We start from the raw sequence: 16,957 nt of genomic DNA, 5'->3' as shown, positions 1-16,957 counted from the left end.
CCATTGGAGAGAAGCCTCCTGCCCCGCAAGACACATCCTCCATCATCGCATGCCCCCAAGAAGACCACAACAAACTGTCCTTTCTCCTCTTCAAGAAGATGTGGGAGGGACAACCCTCTTGAGCACCCTCTCGAGATGCAAAAATATAGGTTCTAGTATGGGAAAGAAGCTTCGCCAAGGGTGGATCTGCTTGATGGCTCACTTTCGAGTCCCTCGCGATCCTCGACCACGTCACCCTACATCCGCTCAGCTCCAGCGCACATGCAATCACCTCATGCCCTACCTTGGCCCACCATTGACCGCCGTTGATGCTCTATGGTAGCTTACAAGCTACACGAGGGAGAGTCTGCACGTTCCCAGAAATGCTTTTAGAAAAGCATATTGTGTACGAAAAAATACCTTATGTCATAAAATGAATGAAGAAATACTCAAAATTGATGTTGAGAAAACTTGATTTTCAATTGGTCCCTGGGTACAAACGCTTCTCATTTTGCTTATGCTATGCCTTGGACTCCCGACTTTTGTCCGAACGAAGATTTTATGGACTACTGCCCGATGTGGGTCTCTCTGGCTTTAAGACCATGTTGGCTCCATTAATGCCATGCAGAGCAGGGTGTTGTTTATGCTGAAATTGCAGCGGGTAAGGCCGGGCATGGACATAAAGGTATGCATACTATGGAATATGAGCAAACCTATCCCCAAGTATATGGATTTGAACATGGGGAGTGTTGGCGCATACGACAAGAAGTAGTGTTTGCTTCGTTTCCAATTTCCTGCTACAAGTGCTGCAGAATTGGGCACTATGCTAGGGATTGCCCCAAGGAGGTGGAAACGGCTCCCATTTTGAGGATCATGACAACTTGGAGCTAGGGCACCAAAGAGGTCATGTAACATTTAATGGCCTAGTAACTTGTGTGTAGTGGAAAATAGCATGAACATAGTGAGCATTTCATTAGAATAGATTCCTAATGAGAATAACAAGAGTGCTTGGGTGGAGAGAGCAACAAAAGGCATAACACCTAGTTAGATAGCATGAACAATACTTCAAAAGAGAGAGAAATAAAACAATTGACAACAGTTGAGGACCGGATTTGCATGGAGCCGGTCCCCCCTCCAAAAGGCTTTGTATTATGGTTTCTCCTATCAAGAGAGACAATTTACAATACAATTCTTTGTGTTCCTTCAATATTAGCTAATGCAATGAAGATGGAAACTTCAAGCACTAAGCAAAACACTTATCAAACACAACATCAATTCCCTTACAATCTCAGACCCAAGACCTCACACACCTTCGAAGATGGTGAGAGCTAGCAAGGTATGAGAGTAGATTGAGAGGAAGAAGGAGTAGTCTTACGAGAAATATGTACATCTCCACTCATATTAGCATAGCTTAGCTTAGTAATTAGCATGGTAGAGGAGATGAGCATGCATTGAAGCTTGGCTCTTGGTTGGATTTGCATCACAAAGTCAAGAGTTGTTGCTGTAGGCCTCCCTTGTCACAAGCTTGGACTAGGTGATAAGCTTTCCATTAAAGCTTGAGAAGAGGGAGAGAGAGTCTTCTTACTCTAGACATGAACTTGTGTGAGTGTGTGTGGATAATTGCCTTTGAAAAATCAGCCCCCTCTCTCTTGGTCGACCCCTCTTGCTATTTTCTCTTGCTAGCACCTCATTGGATCTCCTCAAGCTTAGCCAATAGGATTTTAGGAACATAAGTGATAGCCTTCTGACATGTGTCCCCCTTTCCCCTTTTGTGAGAGCTTTAGGTAATTAATAAATGCAATTAAACTTTCATTGGACCCCTTTTTCTCTTGGCCAATAGGAATCAAGCAAGCCATTGGGTTGTTGAATGCTCATTGGGCCCCTTGGGAGACTATCCAATAGTCTTCTAGAGAGTTTAATTCCTATTGGTTCTTTTATTAAGTGTTTTTGAATTAATTAAACTAGATTTACTCTAGCCTAATCCTCATTGGTCCACCTCCATGGCCATCCAATAGGATTTGAGTACACCTTGTGGGCATCTGGCCTAGGGAGCTGACATGTGTCCCTCTTTCCCCTTGTGTACCAAGGAAGCTTGTGAGTGTGTGTGTGTGTGTTTCTCTCTCATCCCCTACTTCTTGGGCTCGCCCTCTCCTATGTAGGAGTTTGTGAAGACTTTTTGGGACACACACAAAGCATCCAATTTCCTAAGCCTTTGATTGGACACAACCTTTGAATTTTGGAACCTTAGCATTTTGGAAGTCTTAATGGACTGAACCGTAAGGTCTTCGGAGCCCATTGTTGCACATAGCTCTTTTGCAGATGGACCCACCTTTGGATCCCTATTTTCCCTCGTTTTCCCTAATGTGGCCGATCTGCCAGCTTAACCAATATTCTACCTTTTTCTCCCTTGGCACTTCCCCATATTAAATGATCAGTTTAACATGAGAAAATCATTTAGGAGAATTATATATTAGTTATTATGATAGGTCAAGTTGTTAGGAGATGTCACTAGGATAGAAGTAAATGTAATGGAAATGCAAATTATCTGTTGATTGCAACTAACATGTGGCAAAAGCATAAGTGCACTAGGAATTATACAAAAGGATAACACGTTTATTGGTATTTTACTATTAAAGTGCTCTTTATGGGAAATGGTGAATTTATGTTCGGGTACATAGTCTGTATTCATTTTGAGCATTCAATTCTTCTCATCCATCCTCTCTCGCCGTGCCGGTGTAGCACTCTGCTCTAAGAGGTGCACTTGCATGTCTCTTCCCCTCTCCCTACCTCTCTCGTATCGATCTTGTAGTGGATTTTGGTGTATGTGGTCGTTCAAGTATGCGAGTCTATTGAGTTTATCATCTAGTGCATGTTATTTGTGTATTTTGCATGCCCTCTACATAATTGGCTATTGTAGTAAAGACTAGTGAACATGATGGGATATGCGGGGAGATGGCTAAAGAGATGGATTGCCCTACAACAGATGTGCAAGAGGAACCAAATGTGCTGATTGGACCTTTAGGGTGAGAAAAGTAAAGAGAATGAGAGCCCAATTGAGGAGATGCAGGATAGACTTGAGCCGGTTGATAACTCTACCTTTGTGACGCGGGCGTCCAATGATTCTTGCTAGGCTAAGTTGATTGCAAGTGATGCTCAAAACGTAAAAATAGACCTCATCAGCCATATTGTTAAGGTTAAGGGTAATAAGACTAACACTAACATTGTTAGCTTGATTAAAGAAAAAGAAGAAAAAGATGACTTTACTAGTTTCTTCTATTAGGGGTTAGTTCCCGGTGCCCTCGCTTGGTGGTCAAGGGGTTTGCTGTGTTGACAGGGCTTTGTCCTTGGTGGCAACCCCAAGACAACCTTGACTCCTCTTTGCTACTTACGGTCTTAGGGTGCCTCCCTTTGTCAGTTGATGCATGGGATGGTCGTATGGTTTAGATTACATGGTGGGTTTGATTGTTGGCTCGCTTGGAGCATGGCTTTCATTGTAACTTTTTCGTTTTCGCAATATACATACACTCACTATTGTGAGTTTTGGGGGGGGGGGGGGGGGGGGGGGGGGGGGGGGGGGGGGGGGGGGGGGGGGGGGGGGGGGGTTTGCTTAGTCTAAGAGTGGCTTTAACCTTGTCGTTTCATTGGCGAAAAATAAAGCAAAGATGCACTTCCCCTAACAATTGCATGGAAGCACTCCCTCCGTGAAGGTTCCTAGATAGGAAAGGAGGGAACAAGATGACCCTAACACAACATGTATTGTTAGTGTCTACTACAAGTGCAATGCGTAGAAAATGAGCTTGTTTGTGTGCAAGGAGATCGAGGGGTTGAGCTTGAGCCATATGAATGGCCAAAGCAAAAGAGACTAGGGTAAAGGGGCCAATAAAAAGACGGGTCCCTGTTGAGGGACTCGTCGACCCTCAAATAGGCATCAACAGGCGAGTAGGTTTGTGATTATGACGACTAACAACAAATCTTGACCATCCAGTGGTTTGATCGATCCTTGCTGGCTCTCATGCATGATGCCTCTAAACTCCCCCTTGGCGGTCTTCTCTGTGGTACCCATATTTTTTACATGGGAATACAAACTTTGCAGTGTTCGTTGCCTACGGATTTGCGTTCACAATGTCGTCTCTACGAGCGATTTCTACTGTGTGCCACTTTTCGTAATGCTCCTTCAAGCTCAAAATAATTTAGCCGAGCTCGTGCGATTTGCTACCCAATTTGGGCGCCTCTAAACCGGCCCTATCCGCTAGAGACTTTTGTGTGAAAGATAGAGTGGGAATGGCTTTAGAGGCAAGATAGCGGGAAGAAGGCAAGAGGATGAGTCATGAAGATATGGTCTGATAAGAATATACACATATATCAAATTTGTATAGCCTATACGAAGATCTTCTAAGAAGGGGGATCATGCAAGAGCCACAAAATTTTGTATGATTTAATAATGAGACCAAGTCGAGAAAGGGAGAGAGCTATTTGTCATGAGGAAGACTCATGATGTGGGCTCTCTTTGTTGTTACCTTGCATTTCAAGAGCCCAGGGCCCCGGCCCCGGGGGGTATACTAGGTATTGGGTCAGTGTGACACTCTTCTTGCTGCATCTCCAAACTTTTAAAGGGCCCCCCACCTTCTTGCATCCCAGCCTACTATTATCCCAGATAACTACCATCGACGAAACTCTCCAGCTCGCCATCGCCGTTCTCCGTCTCTCGTTCTGCGATCCTCTGCTGAAGCTCTCCATCCCCCTTTAAATCAATCTAGCTTTCCTCTCAGGTTTCTCAGTCTCTTCTGTTTCTTCAAACTTGACTGTACGACCTCGAGATCGCCGTTTCCAGCATTGCAAGAACAGAAGCATGACGAGTGAGGCTTTTTCCCACTCTCCTTTTCTTTCTATGCCCTTGAATCTGCAGACCAGCAAGAGGAACCCTCAGATGCAAAGGGTTTCCCTTTCCCCTCGACCAAGAGGTATGGCCGTCTGTGCAGCTGTGGGTGCCAGGTCGAGAGCGCACACTCTATATGATCTTTTGGAGCTTTCGCCCGATGTCGGCATCTCAGATATCAAGCAGGCGTACCGACAGTTGGCCCGGAAGTATCACCCAGATGTCTGCCCCTCTCATCAAGCAGAAGAATCTACCAGACGGTTTATTGAAATCCAACAAGCGTATGAGACGCTCTCTGATCCCAGACTGAGAGCTATTTATGATCATGCCGTAGCCATGGGACGTGGCTCCGCTGCAACAGGAAGGATGCCATGGATGTCCAGTGAAGTGGTACTAATTAACATTGTTGATCCTTCTTTTTCTCTTTCTTCCTTCGATTTGTTTTTCATGTCAGTAGTCCTTCCCTTCTATATCTGATCATGTAAAATGGGCTCTAGAGCTAATTTGAAGGAGGATTATCTGCTTCTCTGAGTTGCATGGGTCAATATGTGGCCTCTTCAGCTGAGGCATCTAGCAGTGCATGGGATTGCTTTTTAAGATGCTTTAATGGTAGAAGTACAGTCAATCTAGTGAGTCCATCTGTTAAGCAAATGATTCAAACATAGTAGCCAATACATAACATGCTTTTAGAGCCCATGTGTTATCCATGGTTTGAGCATCCGATCTAGGGAAGGCCTGACAAGATAATCAGCAGTGCCCGGGTATATAACATTCAGGGTTCGCAATTGGGTGAGCTGGATGCCAGTAGAGTGGCGTCTAGGGAGTTGTAGGGTTATTTGTGCTTAGTGAACCCTCTTCTTGTGTGTAATTCTTCCATTTTGCAGGAATTAGTTCGGTCCGAGGATTCCCTTTCTTTGGATGTGCCTTTTTGGCTCAAAGTTTATGAGCTTCAGCCAATGATTTGTTGCCAAATCCAGTGATTATTGGCAGTTACAGATTCTTCTACATTAGCCTTGTGCGTCTAGGTGATGTTTGAGTATGCTTCTCTTGTATTTTCCCTGTTGCTTTATGTTTTTCTTGTATCTGACCTATTACTTTTGTCTGGCCCGTTGTTGTTGGTTTTCGTGTGATTCAAATTTGAATTGGGCAGTTTTTAAATGTTTTAGATCTAGATCTTTCTTCTATATTCTATGTTTTCTGCCTCTTAAGTTATGTGTTCTCTTGCTGCCTGCAACAGGAAAACCAGTCCACCGAGTGGAAGTCGCAGTGGGAAAGCCAGCTGTCTGCACTGAGACGCCGAAGTGAAATGAAGGCCAGAAAGGCTGATTCATGGAGTGCAAGGGTTAGAAGGGAGACGGGGCTTGGTGATGTGTGACAAGATTTATGACAACAGCGTTTTTCCGATGATGCTGTATTAAGCTAGCTAGAAGTATCAATGTTGTGATGAAGAAGCTGACTCATAAGCTCTTGAGGTGGTCCAACTTAAAAGAGTCGCTGTCCAAAGCTTATAGGAGCCTGAGGGTGTGGCACCAACCATCTTTGCACTACTTTAAAGTTGACAAAGCGATATGGTCTATTAAGATAAGTGCAGGATCCCTAACTTGTACATTAATATCCAGCCTTCCTGGTGGTACCTGTGTAATCACCTCTCTTTGTTCATATACTTAAAAATCCAGTCATCTTTTGATTTTGACAAGAGCTGCCTGGAATGCCAGAAGCAGTTGTATGTCCTGCAGTTTCTTGTCCGTGTATAATATTATTATAGAGAAAGATTGAGCTCATCTTTACTGAGTTCATTGTGAATTTGATGGGTACAACATCTTCATTAACATACAACATCGGTTGTGTACATCATGAAACTCAACAAGGTGTGTTTTCCACACGGGCCAACAGAAAGAGAGGTAAAGGTATGTTATTCTATGATGCAAGGTTTCCATATCGAAGATAAGACAAGATATCGTCATGCTCTCCGATCCTGAATGGGTGCATCTTCGGCCCTATAGGTTCTCTTCCAAAGATGAATCTAACTATGTTTTCAGCCTTGGTGGGATCGCCCTCAGCATACAGAGATGTTCATTAAGATCCATCTTTTTCCATGGGCATAATTGCAGCAATTTGCCTCTCCCCCCCAAGCATTAGCTATTTGGGCCCTTCCCATTACTAGAATTACCCCTACCTTCATTTGCAATTTTTCCAAATGCTAGCATTTTGTCGGCCTTCTGCATTTTTGTGTATTAGTTGTGTTCTTGCAGATGAAGGAGCATACTTTCATGGTAACCCCCTGATCTAACCGCTTCTACATCCTTTGTTTGTGGTGCTGCATTCATTGCCGCAACTAGTTGAGCTCTGATGATTGTGCACTCTTTGGAGTTGCGATGCCGTTGTATTTTCTCTGTTTTTAGCCTTTTGACACTGATGCAAAGAGAGGTCTATCCTCCTCAAACCTTTTGTACTGCTCCAGACACTTCAAGTAGTCAATGAGCACATTGAAATTTGCCTCACATTTGCTTTTTCAATTCCCTCTGAGTTGCATTTCGGGTGGATAACAACCTATTGGCTTGTGTTTTGTGCATTAGAGGATACATGATTGATGGACTATAGAAAACTTACCATACCCTGTAAGGACAAAGGAGAGGGGTTTTTTCAAAGGCTACATAAGCTTATAAGCCAAGGGACTTTAGCCTTAAAAACAAAATTGTTTTTTTTTTTTTTTTTTTTGGGTGTGGGGGGGGGGGGGGGGGTGGGGGGGGGGGGGGGGGGGGGGGGGGGGGGGGGGGAGAGGAACTATTGTGTCTGATAAGAATGGGTACCCAAGCGAGTAACATTTCTATCCTCCCAATTTGTGAGACATTAGTTGTGTCAATACAGGTAATAACTACTCTTTGTATCACTTCTAAATCGTTTCTTTGAAAAAAGTTCTTGTTAAGTACATGATTTTTAAATCACTATCTTGTTTCGAAACTATGCTATTTTGAGTAGAATGGTTGATTTGTTTTTATTGCAGTACGATTTTCTAAATCGTTTCTTTGAAAAGAGTTCTTGTTAAGTACATGATTTTCAAATCACTATCTTGTTTCGAACCTACGCTATTTTGATTAGAATGGTTGATTTGTTTTTATTGCAATACGATTTTCTCTTTGATTTATCATGTTATGTAAGGTTAATTGAATCCAAATTTTATATAATAAGTTGGGGTATACTATTTTTTAAAATTGAAAATCGTGTAGGCTTTAAAAGGGGGGTCATATGATAAGACACCATCTTGTGGTGGTTTGAATTATTTATAGGTGATTGTTGTAGCATACATTAGCTTCCACTAGTGTTGATTATCTATGGGCATTCAATTCTTGGGAGATCCAATCATTCTAGTCCATGCTTGGTGGTTGTAGACTCTAGAGAGAGTCGTGGCTTGCGGATTGCTTTGGACACACTTGTGCACTGATTGAAGGAGGCCACACAAGATATGAAACGACAATGGCATATGGGATCATAATGTTCCTAGGGAGGACACCACGTTGGGTGGACGGAGACTTATCACTTGACCTTCACAAGACAGGGCCCTTGTCTTTAGAAGAGCATTGTCATGGACTAAGCCCATGGATATTTGATTTCTTCTCAGCTAACTTTATTACCTCAATCTACATGTTGGAGTGCCACTTCAATGTTGTGGACTCCTTTGGGAACTTTACCCACGACATTCGGGAGATCAAGCATGCTACTAGTGCATCTGGAGCTACACAAAGGTTGGCTTACAACACATGTTGGATTGTTAGCTTCACAATTTTTTTTTCCTCACCCTCAATAACCTCATAGTGGACTTATCCATCGACTTGGGGAGAGGTTTGTTCCGAGGTCCCGTAGTTGAAGTGCCACATTGAGTTGTGGTTTGGTGGCATTGTTGGTGTGGATGGTGATTTGGTTGACTCCCAGAGGTTTGATACACATAGGATGATGGAAAGAGATTGGTTTGGCCACCTCTCTTCTCACATGCTCTTCACAACACGGACTGCTACATTTGGTTTTCCCTTGTGATGAAGGATGAACACATTGCAGAATACTACGTCGGGCTTTTCATGGCCACATCATAAGCTGTTTAGTCTAGTTTTCCCTCATCTTGGACTCTACTTACTGATAGTACATCAGCTTTAGGTGGTCCGTACAGTTTATGGATGAATATTGTAGCATACGATAACTTCTACAATGCATATCATTTTATAGAGGATGTTTTTGGTGTAAACTTGCTATAGTCGGAGGCGTGGCTGCCCTGCAAATCATCCAAGATAACACAATATAACACAAAATCGACAAATCCCCATACTTGGCAAATCCTATAACACAGAATCGAAGCCATACGCGGACAAAGAGAGAGAGAGAGAGAGAGAGAGAGAGAGCACGTGCAGACGCACCTCCTAGAGTGGAGTGCTACGTTGGCACGGCGAGAGAGAGAGGAGAGAAGAAGGAGAGAAAAACAACACGGACACTGGGTGCAATCTCCCCTCGTTCAAGAGTGACCATTTCCCTCTTGCACGTATTTGATTTATAGATTTCTTGAATGGTCAAATTGATTACAAACTGGCCAGCCGGTCATAAATGGCCAAAGCTCATAAAAGAACACTTGAATAATAAAATGTATATAAAATATGATATCCTTTTGCAATAGCCTAGCTCGGTCAAGCATTTTCCACCTGTCAGCTGCACAAATAGTAAAATACCAATTCCATAACATATCTCTCCGTTGGAAAGCAATTGTCCTCAGTTACGAAGATAAAAATTCGAAAACGATACTTGTCAAAAACAATGATTAGAAATCTGTATCAAAACTATCACATAGTAAAAGAAAAATTCATAAAATTAGACAACATTGCTTATGCCTGCTGTCATCCACATACTACCTATTCTAGTGTCCCATACCACTAGAATAAGCAGTATATGTCATATCCTAATGAATCAGGGTATCATTTGTCACACTCATCATTCAATAATCAATTCTCACCAATCTCAAGTCCAATACTATCGCGACAGAAAAGCATCATATACCAATTTCAAATCCAAATCCAACTATCTGCCAACATATACCCATTGCAAATCCAAATCCAAATATTCTTCATTTTGTATACTCGGGTAACAAAATCACACCAGTTACAGTGGTGACCAGCCATTGCAGCATGATTTTGCGATCGATGTTGCCTCATCCGGTGAGTCTACACCAATAAAACATGCTGCCTAAATCCACGAATCTACACTAATGCTGCCTAAATCGACGGATCTGCATTGGATATTGTTTAAAAATCATAAATCTGAAGTTTATTATTGTGCTGCTTAAATCGGCGGATCTGCACCAAGATGAGTATCTACACACTGCCTAGATCGGCGAATCTGTGTGTGCGTGACCAATGGACGAGGCAAGACATAAAGGGAAAAAAGTATTTATTATGTTGTTGACATCACAATGCAGTATATCAAAGCACTTATAAATTGTTGTGCGCTATCCCAGAGCACTGTAGCTCACATGAGTAGCTGCATAGCTTATAGAAAAATCTTCTTTCAATACAATTAGAGGGCAGGACCTTAGCAGTGTTTGAGTATTCTGCTTAGAACATAATGCAGAGAAATGAGATATAAAAAGAGGAGTGACGTATGCGAGGTACATACCAGGAGGGTTTGGAATGGGTGTCCTTGAGTATGCATGTTGAGAGAGCCGTGTTGTCTCTTTGAATGGTATCAAGAAACACAACTAGGAGTTTGGCACAATCTTGTATGACAGAGGCAATATAGTCAACCACTAAGGAATAAGGTTTAGATGAGTATAGATTAGAGTAGTTGTTGGTGGTTGAGGATTTGTGAAGTGATACCCTAAACCCTAAACCCTAAACAAGGGAGAAGGGTATCATAAAAGTGGATAAAATATGATTAGGAGATTATTACAGAATCTGTAAAAATGAGTTTGCAAAATAAAGTAAAGAGATGACTTATCTGACGTCCTCGCATTATGGTCTGCAGAGGTTTTTTTTTTGAATCCTTAAATGAGTTAGAGAAATGTAACAAAAACAAATGAAGATCATGATAAAAATCATTTGATTAAGGTCAAGTAAGACAAATACTTTAATTTCATTAAAATTGCGGTAAACCAAATAAAGGTAATGGTGTTGAGCAGTGCTACTGTACAACAATTAGTAAAATACAACAATGTGCCATTTGAAGAGGAGGAAACCTAAAAAATCTTCAAAATTTTAAAAGTGCAACCAATTGTAAGTCACCAATTAAGAATGCATGACATTTGATAACGTTGATCGATACAAGGAATTGCAGAAAGAGCATGCCAGAATTAGATGAAGTTGCAAAAAGTGGTCACCGAGCAAGCTGGCAGTAGGAGTATGAGCATATAACATTTTGTACCAGCTTGTGCTAATGAAAAACATTAACCAATTGAAAATAAAATGCTAACAACATTGCAAGGTATCGCAAAGGATTTAATATATTGTGCTACGTACCGAAAAAAGATCATGCAAATCATGCCATAAAAATCCACAGATTATAAGTAAAATAAACTCTCTGCAAATAGTGTGATGGAATACATTGAAGATATTAGAGTTATATAAACCTAGGCCTTATGATCACTTTATGAAGCTTGATTGTGGTCGTCTCCAACATATCATTTCGTAGTTGTGTTCCAAATACTTTCTGCCTTAATTAGTGTTGTTACCCACCGCAAATTTGTACCATTCGTCAATATATAATCACATTGTAATCGTCGATGGGGCATATCGTCAATGTAATTCTGAGGGGGGGGGGATATGAGTAGAGGCTAGGGTATAGAGACAAAGATAAATCTACATCACATATGTCATTGTCCAGTATACTATGAGATATGAAGCCACTTGCATTGTCTACTTAGTGAGTGAGATCACTCATTAGAATTATGAGAGTCCTCAGGTTGTTTATGCTAGAGTGGGGCAACACGAGGAGAGACATTCATAGGGGGAGATGTTTGACTGTGTGAGAGTAGAGACTAGACATTTAGAATAATGAGATTAAACGGACAGAATCCGGGTGGATCTAATCCAATATATGGGTGCAAAATTAAAATGAAGTAAAGCAAAAGACGTAAAAACTAAGAGCTTAAAAACATCAGACTAAAAGCGTCATCATCATGGTCAATGCCTAAGAATGCTCGACAATGGGTGTTGTCGCATGAAGTAGTACATCAGTCACTGAAGAGCTTCGTCAAGGTCTGCCTCTGCAAGAGCTTCATCAAGGTTCGTCGACCGCTGCAGAGCTTTGTCAATGTCCGCTGCTCTACAGGTGGTCGCGGGAGGGGAAGGGAGAGACTTTGGGCGGCAACATGAGGATACATGAGGAGCATGCATTTGCAAAGAGAGGACATGCGGCTGTGATTGCAGCACCAACTGCAGCAGTATAGAGATTTTTGTACAAGCCAGTGCTATGTTTATTACAAGCATGGCTATCTACATCAATGTCTCCAAGTCTTCTCTTATTTGCATCAGCACCCCTGACCTGATTTCCCTCTCTACCTGATTAGTTCTTGTTAATGGAGAGTTCTCCTACTGCTGATCTACATGATCGCCTCCATACTTGCTAGTCGCGGCCTCCTACTCAATCTCCTCCTCCTTCTGTTGCTTGGCCGCCTCAAACTCTTGCTTCATAGATACCTTCTGATCCCCTTCTTGCTCAATTGCTTAATTACTTTTCGATTGGCCTCCTTGGCCTGGTTCTCGGCCTCTTGCAGCCTCTCAGCCTCCTGCGCTTGCTCAACTTCTTCCAAGACGTGATGAGAGAGAGAGAGAGAGAGAGAGAGAGAGAGAGAGAGAGAGAGAGAGAGAGAGAGAGAGAGAGAGAGAGAGAGAGAGAGAGAGAGAGAGAGAGAGAAGGATGATGGCTGCACAAAGCGCGCGCGAGAGAGAGAGAGTTCCATTTTCTCTGGTGGCTAAGACTCGTGATGATTGGTAGACAGTGAGAGAGAAAGAAAGAGGTTGCAACTTGCAATTGCATGGGGAGGGCTGGTGGTTGTGGGCACATGTCAAAAGCTAGTGGGGAGTCAACACCTGGTAGAGTTCGGATAGATTTGGACGGTGTATCTACTTGTGGTGTTGGCCATGCAGTATTAGAGTGGCACCAAGGTTGGTTGCTTGGAAAAATCTTTAGAGTTAGGTAGGGAGTGTGGGGCGATGGCTGAAGACAGAGAGAGAGTTTGGGGATACCAGTTCGGCCACTGCAGAGAGCGAGAGTTTGCATGCAGGTTGGTGGCGGTTGGACTGGATGTGTGTGCACCTGTACTGTAGCAACGCGAGGCAAAGAGCGAGTGAGATATAGTCGGACTGCAGATGGGGATATTCTCACCGCCTCTTGTGTGGTAGGCGCCCCCAGCTACGAGACAGAGAGAGAGAGAGAGAGAGAGAGAGAGAGAGAGAGAGAAGAGAGAGAGAGAGAGAGAGAGAGAGAGAGAGAGAGAGAGAGAGAGAGAGAGAGAGAGAGAGAGAGAGAGAGAGAGAGAGGTATTTCAATGTCGTGAGGTGGTAATCAGGACCGCATGGCGGACTGCTCGTGGATGAGAGCTGCAGCCCACTGGACTTCAAGGTAAGCGGTGTGGTGTAGGGGAGTTTGGTAAAAGAATAATCTGCGTCTGTGTGTGGCTACAATATGAGGTTGCATGGAAGCATCCGAGCGAAGGTGGGTGGCGGGGAAAGGTCGAGTAGATATGGGTGCCCACCGGCACTGAGTGTGTGTGTGCGCCCACCAAGCTACTTGTGCTCTCCACTCACAGAGACCACACAAACACTGTGGCATGTGCTAGTTTTTTTTTTCTGTGTGTGGAGGCATTTTTGCCCAGCACATATTAGATTTGAAGCCAATTGTTACTACTCCTAATTCTCCCTGTTCATTCTTCTCCTGCCCATCGGACCCGCGTACCTATTATCTTAACAATCTTCTTCTTCTCAAGCTTGTAACACCGGGCATAGCTAATCATTCAAGAAGGAGTTCCTATTAGATAATACTCTCTCTAATTATGTCTACATACCATTATATATATATGTGTGTGTGTGTATATATATATATATAATAACTATTATAATTCACTCCATATTTTCATTTGATTAACTTAATCAATCTTGTAATCCAAATTAGCCATGGTATAAGTACCCTTATGACGAACACAAAATACCTATTATGTATAGCTAATATGATCACACTGGGAATGATTGATAAAAGAAAATGATTTTTGACAGATTCCCAATGCCATAACAATCTTATGCAATCCACAAAAATTTCTATAAGTTGATCTACTTGAAGGACATCCATGAAAAAAAAAGAAAACGGAAAATACTTAGCTATTAATCATCCAAATTTGTGGTGATTAGAGCGTAGCTTGTGCTCTGATACCACTGTTACAGTCGGAGGCGTGGCTGCCTTGCAAATCATCCAAGATAACACAATATAACACATAAATCGACAAATCCCCATACCTGACGAATCCCATAGCACAGAATCGAAGCCGTACGCGGAGAGAGAGAGAGAGAGAGAGAGAGAGAGAGAGAGAGAGAGAGAGAGAAGAGAGAGAGAGAGAGAGAGAGAGAGAGAGAGAGAGCACGTGCAAACGTACCTCCTAGAGTGGAGTGCTACGCTGGCACGGCGAGAGAGAGGAGAGAAGAAGGAGAGAAAAACAACACGGACAGTGGGTGCAATCTCCCCCCGTGCAAGAGTGACCATTTCCCTTTTGCACATATTTGATTTATACATTTCTTGAATGGTCAAATTGATTACAAACTGACCGGCCGGTCATAAATGGCCAAAGCTCATAAAAGAGCACTTGAATAATAAAATGTATATAAAATATGATATCCTTTTGCAATAGCTTAGCTCGATCAAACCTTTTCCACCTGTCAGCTGCACAAATAGTAAAATACCAATTCCATAACAAAACTACTCAATGTGCCCTTCTTGAAGTTTTTGTGGATTAACAACTTGGCCGTATTGGATTCCATTTCTTCCTCCTTTCTTCATATGAGAGACTATAGACACCATAGATCCTTTTGTGTCTTGAAAGTTTTACAAGCCTATTGGTACTTCTCTATCCCGAGAGGAGTTTTCATTTTAGTTCAAGACCCATCTCTTGAAGCAGTACCTTCCTTTGCAGAGATGAATACAAGATTTTTCTAGTCTCTATGTGACACAATCTTACTATGGAAATTTCTGGGCAATTTGGATTCCTCAAGTTGTTGCTACACATGCAAAGTTTCGCTCTTCATGAGACATCGCTATAGACATCTTCATTGTCAACCTCAACTCTTTAGCTTTTGGAGACGTTTTCTTAGCAATAGATGCTAAGGGATGACATATTTTTGGTGAGCATTTCTTAGCAAATGCTTTTTTCCTCAAATTACTCCCCTTTGATACTTTTAGAACACATTCCTAGTGATTCTCTCTCTCCTCTCTCTCTCTCTCTCTCACACACACACACACACACACTCTCTCTCTCTCTCTCTCTCTCTCTCTCTCTCTCTCTCTCACTCACACACACACACACACACACACACACACACACTACACACACACATTCTAGGGTCTTGAGACGCGCATTTTATAAGCTTTGCCGCTTGCATTAGCCAGGGCAGGTTTTTGAGGACCCCATGCAAAAGTAACAAAATAAAACACATATAGCAATCGATGGATCCCAAGAAACGCACGCATAACACGAATTTCCTTGAGTGGACTTACAATGCATTCCTTATGGCCCATTTTACTGAAGCTAAGCTTATATTGCCATGGAGAACTCGGAAAGAAGGGAGCTTGGGTTAGGGTTGCTCATGTTTGCTGACAAGGAGGTGGTGGATTCTATTTGTGTAGCAAAAGGAGCTTTGGACACGTTTCTATACAGGAAAAAAATATAATTACTAGACAACTTACTAGATTGAATACACATACCAAATATAATTGCTAGACAACTTACTAGACTGAATACACATACCTCGTAAGAGTGCAAACATGTAATAATGAAGATACTCCTCGATGGTTGTAGCCACAATATTCTAGCTATATGAGAGTTTTATCTAACCATATAGTAAGAAAGTGGATGAACATATTTAGAAGTTATAATTTCTTACTAGTTTGACTAGAATACTCCGAAATGGTTGTAGCCATAATATTCTAGCTATAGAGCACAAAGTCTTGTGTCACTTTGGTTTGATGCTTGTTAAAGTGATTAACTTCGGGGAGTGTTTGAAAATAGTTCAATCGCTCGTGGTTGATCGTTTCGACAAAAGGGCAGTCACTTTTGTGAAAGTGATTAAGTTTGGTTACTATATGGAGGATAAAGATTACGAATTGGAATTTGTAGCATTTAAAAAATTTCCAAATGGTAACTTAAGTTTTTGAGAATATTACCACTGGTAATTTTTAAAAGTTTTGAATATATCCAGAGCTTTAATACTTGGATAAGAAGACCTATCGCTTACGATTTACTTATGTGTTATCAAGTTGGTCCAAAATTCTTTCACACTGCATTGTTTGACATTTGATTCTATAAAACATTTCAAAAATGAGACTGGGTGATCTTTTCGTTCATAAGGTCTTGGAAACAATAGCATAAAATTACTTGTATAATGGCCATTTATTCAATTTACAACCCAATATCAAATTGTTTTTATTTTCTTATAGCATCAAATGTCACATATTGTAGCCTAAAGTTATTTGAGTCATGTGCAATCTTTGGCACTAAGTAACACCTATATTGGGTTTGGGGGGGGGGGGGGTGTTTGTGTTGTAATGGGATTGACGATCGGGGTTGGGGGAAGAATCTCGAGGTGCATGACACACGACCATGCAAAAATTGAGGCGCACTAAATCTGGCCAACAAGAAAAATGAGATGCGTTGCCAAGATTTGAACACGTGATCTCACAATTAGATTTAGGTTCACATAGGCTAACCACCTCATCGCACGCACATTGTATATCCACAGTCGCTTTTACAACGTTATATTGTAAGTTATCATGAATTGCCCAGGTTGTCCAAGTTTAGTTTTTGATTTGACACATGCAGTTGCGATCTCCCCCCGGCCTTCGTGTGTGGACTTTCCACCCTTGATT

General features: G+C 42.0%; 1 protein-coding gene across 3 annotated transcripts; it reads left to right on the top strand.

The window, feature by feature from the left end:
* Nucleotides 1–4,555: 4,555 nt before the first annotated feature.
* On the top strand, nucleotides 4,556–6,658 carry J20 (DNAJ-like 20). Of its 3 annotated transcripts, none has more exons than XM_086523962.1 (3): nucleotides 4,556–5,245; nucleotides 5,740–5,870; nucleotides 6,093–6,231. In XM_086523962.1, exons 1-2 carry the CDS (start codon nucleotides 4,829–4,831, stop codon nucleotides 5,833–5,835), a joined length of 513 nt encoding a protein of 170 aa, XP_086380088.1. In that variant the 5' UTR covers nucleotides 4,556–4,828; the 3' UTR covers nucleotides 5,836–5,870; nucleotides 6,093–6,231. The 3 variants fall into 3 exon arrangements, with proteins under 3 accessions (XP_086380088.1, XP_086380087.1, XP_086380086.1); XM_086523961.1 differs by having other exon boundaries at nucleotides 5,740–5,880; nucleotides 6,093–6,229; XM_086523960.1 differs by lacking the exon at nucleotides 5,740–5,870 and having other exon boundaries at nucleotides 4,572–5,245; nucleotides 6,093–6,658.
* Nucleotides 6,659–16,957: the final 10,299 nt, after the last annotated feature.

The sequence above is a fragment of the Adiantum capillus-veneris genome, chromosome 11, assembly GCF_014529385.1.
Source record: "Adiantum capillus-veneris isolate H3 chromosome 11, ASM1452938v2, whole genome shotgun sequence".
In the NCBI taxonomy this organism is placed as follows: Eukaryota; Viridiplantae; Streptophyta; class Polypodiopsida; order Polypodiales; family Pteridaceae; genus Adiantum; species Adiantum capillus-veneris.
Note: the sequence above shows the minus strand (reverse complement) of the source record. Positions and strands in the feature narration are given on the sequence as shown.

Coding starts and splice junctions, on each gene's coding strand:
- J20 (XM_086523960.1), top strand. CDS start 4,829: ATGACGAGTGAGGCTTTTTCCCACTCTCCTTTTCTTTCTATGCCCTTG. Junction 5,246..6,092: donor CATGGATGTCCAGTGAAGTG/GTACTAATTAAC, acceptor TGCCTGCAACAG/GAAAACCAGTCCACCGAGTG.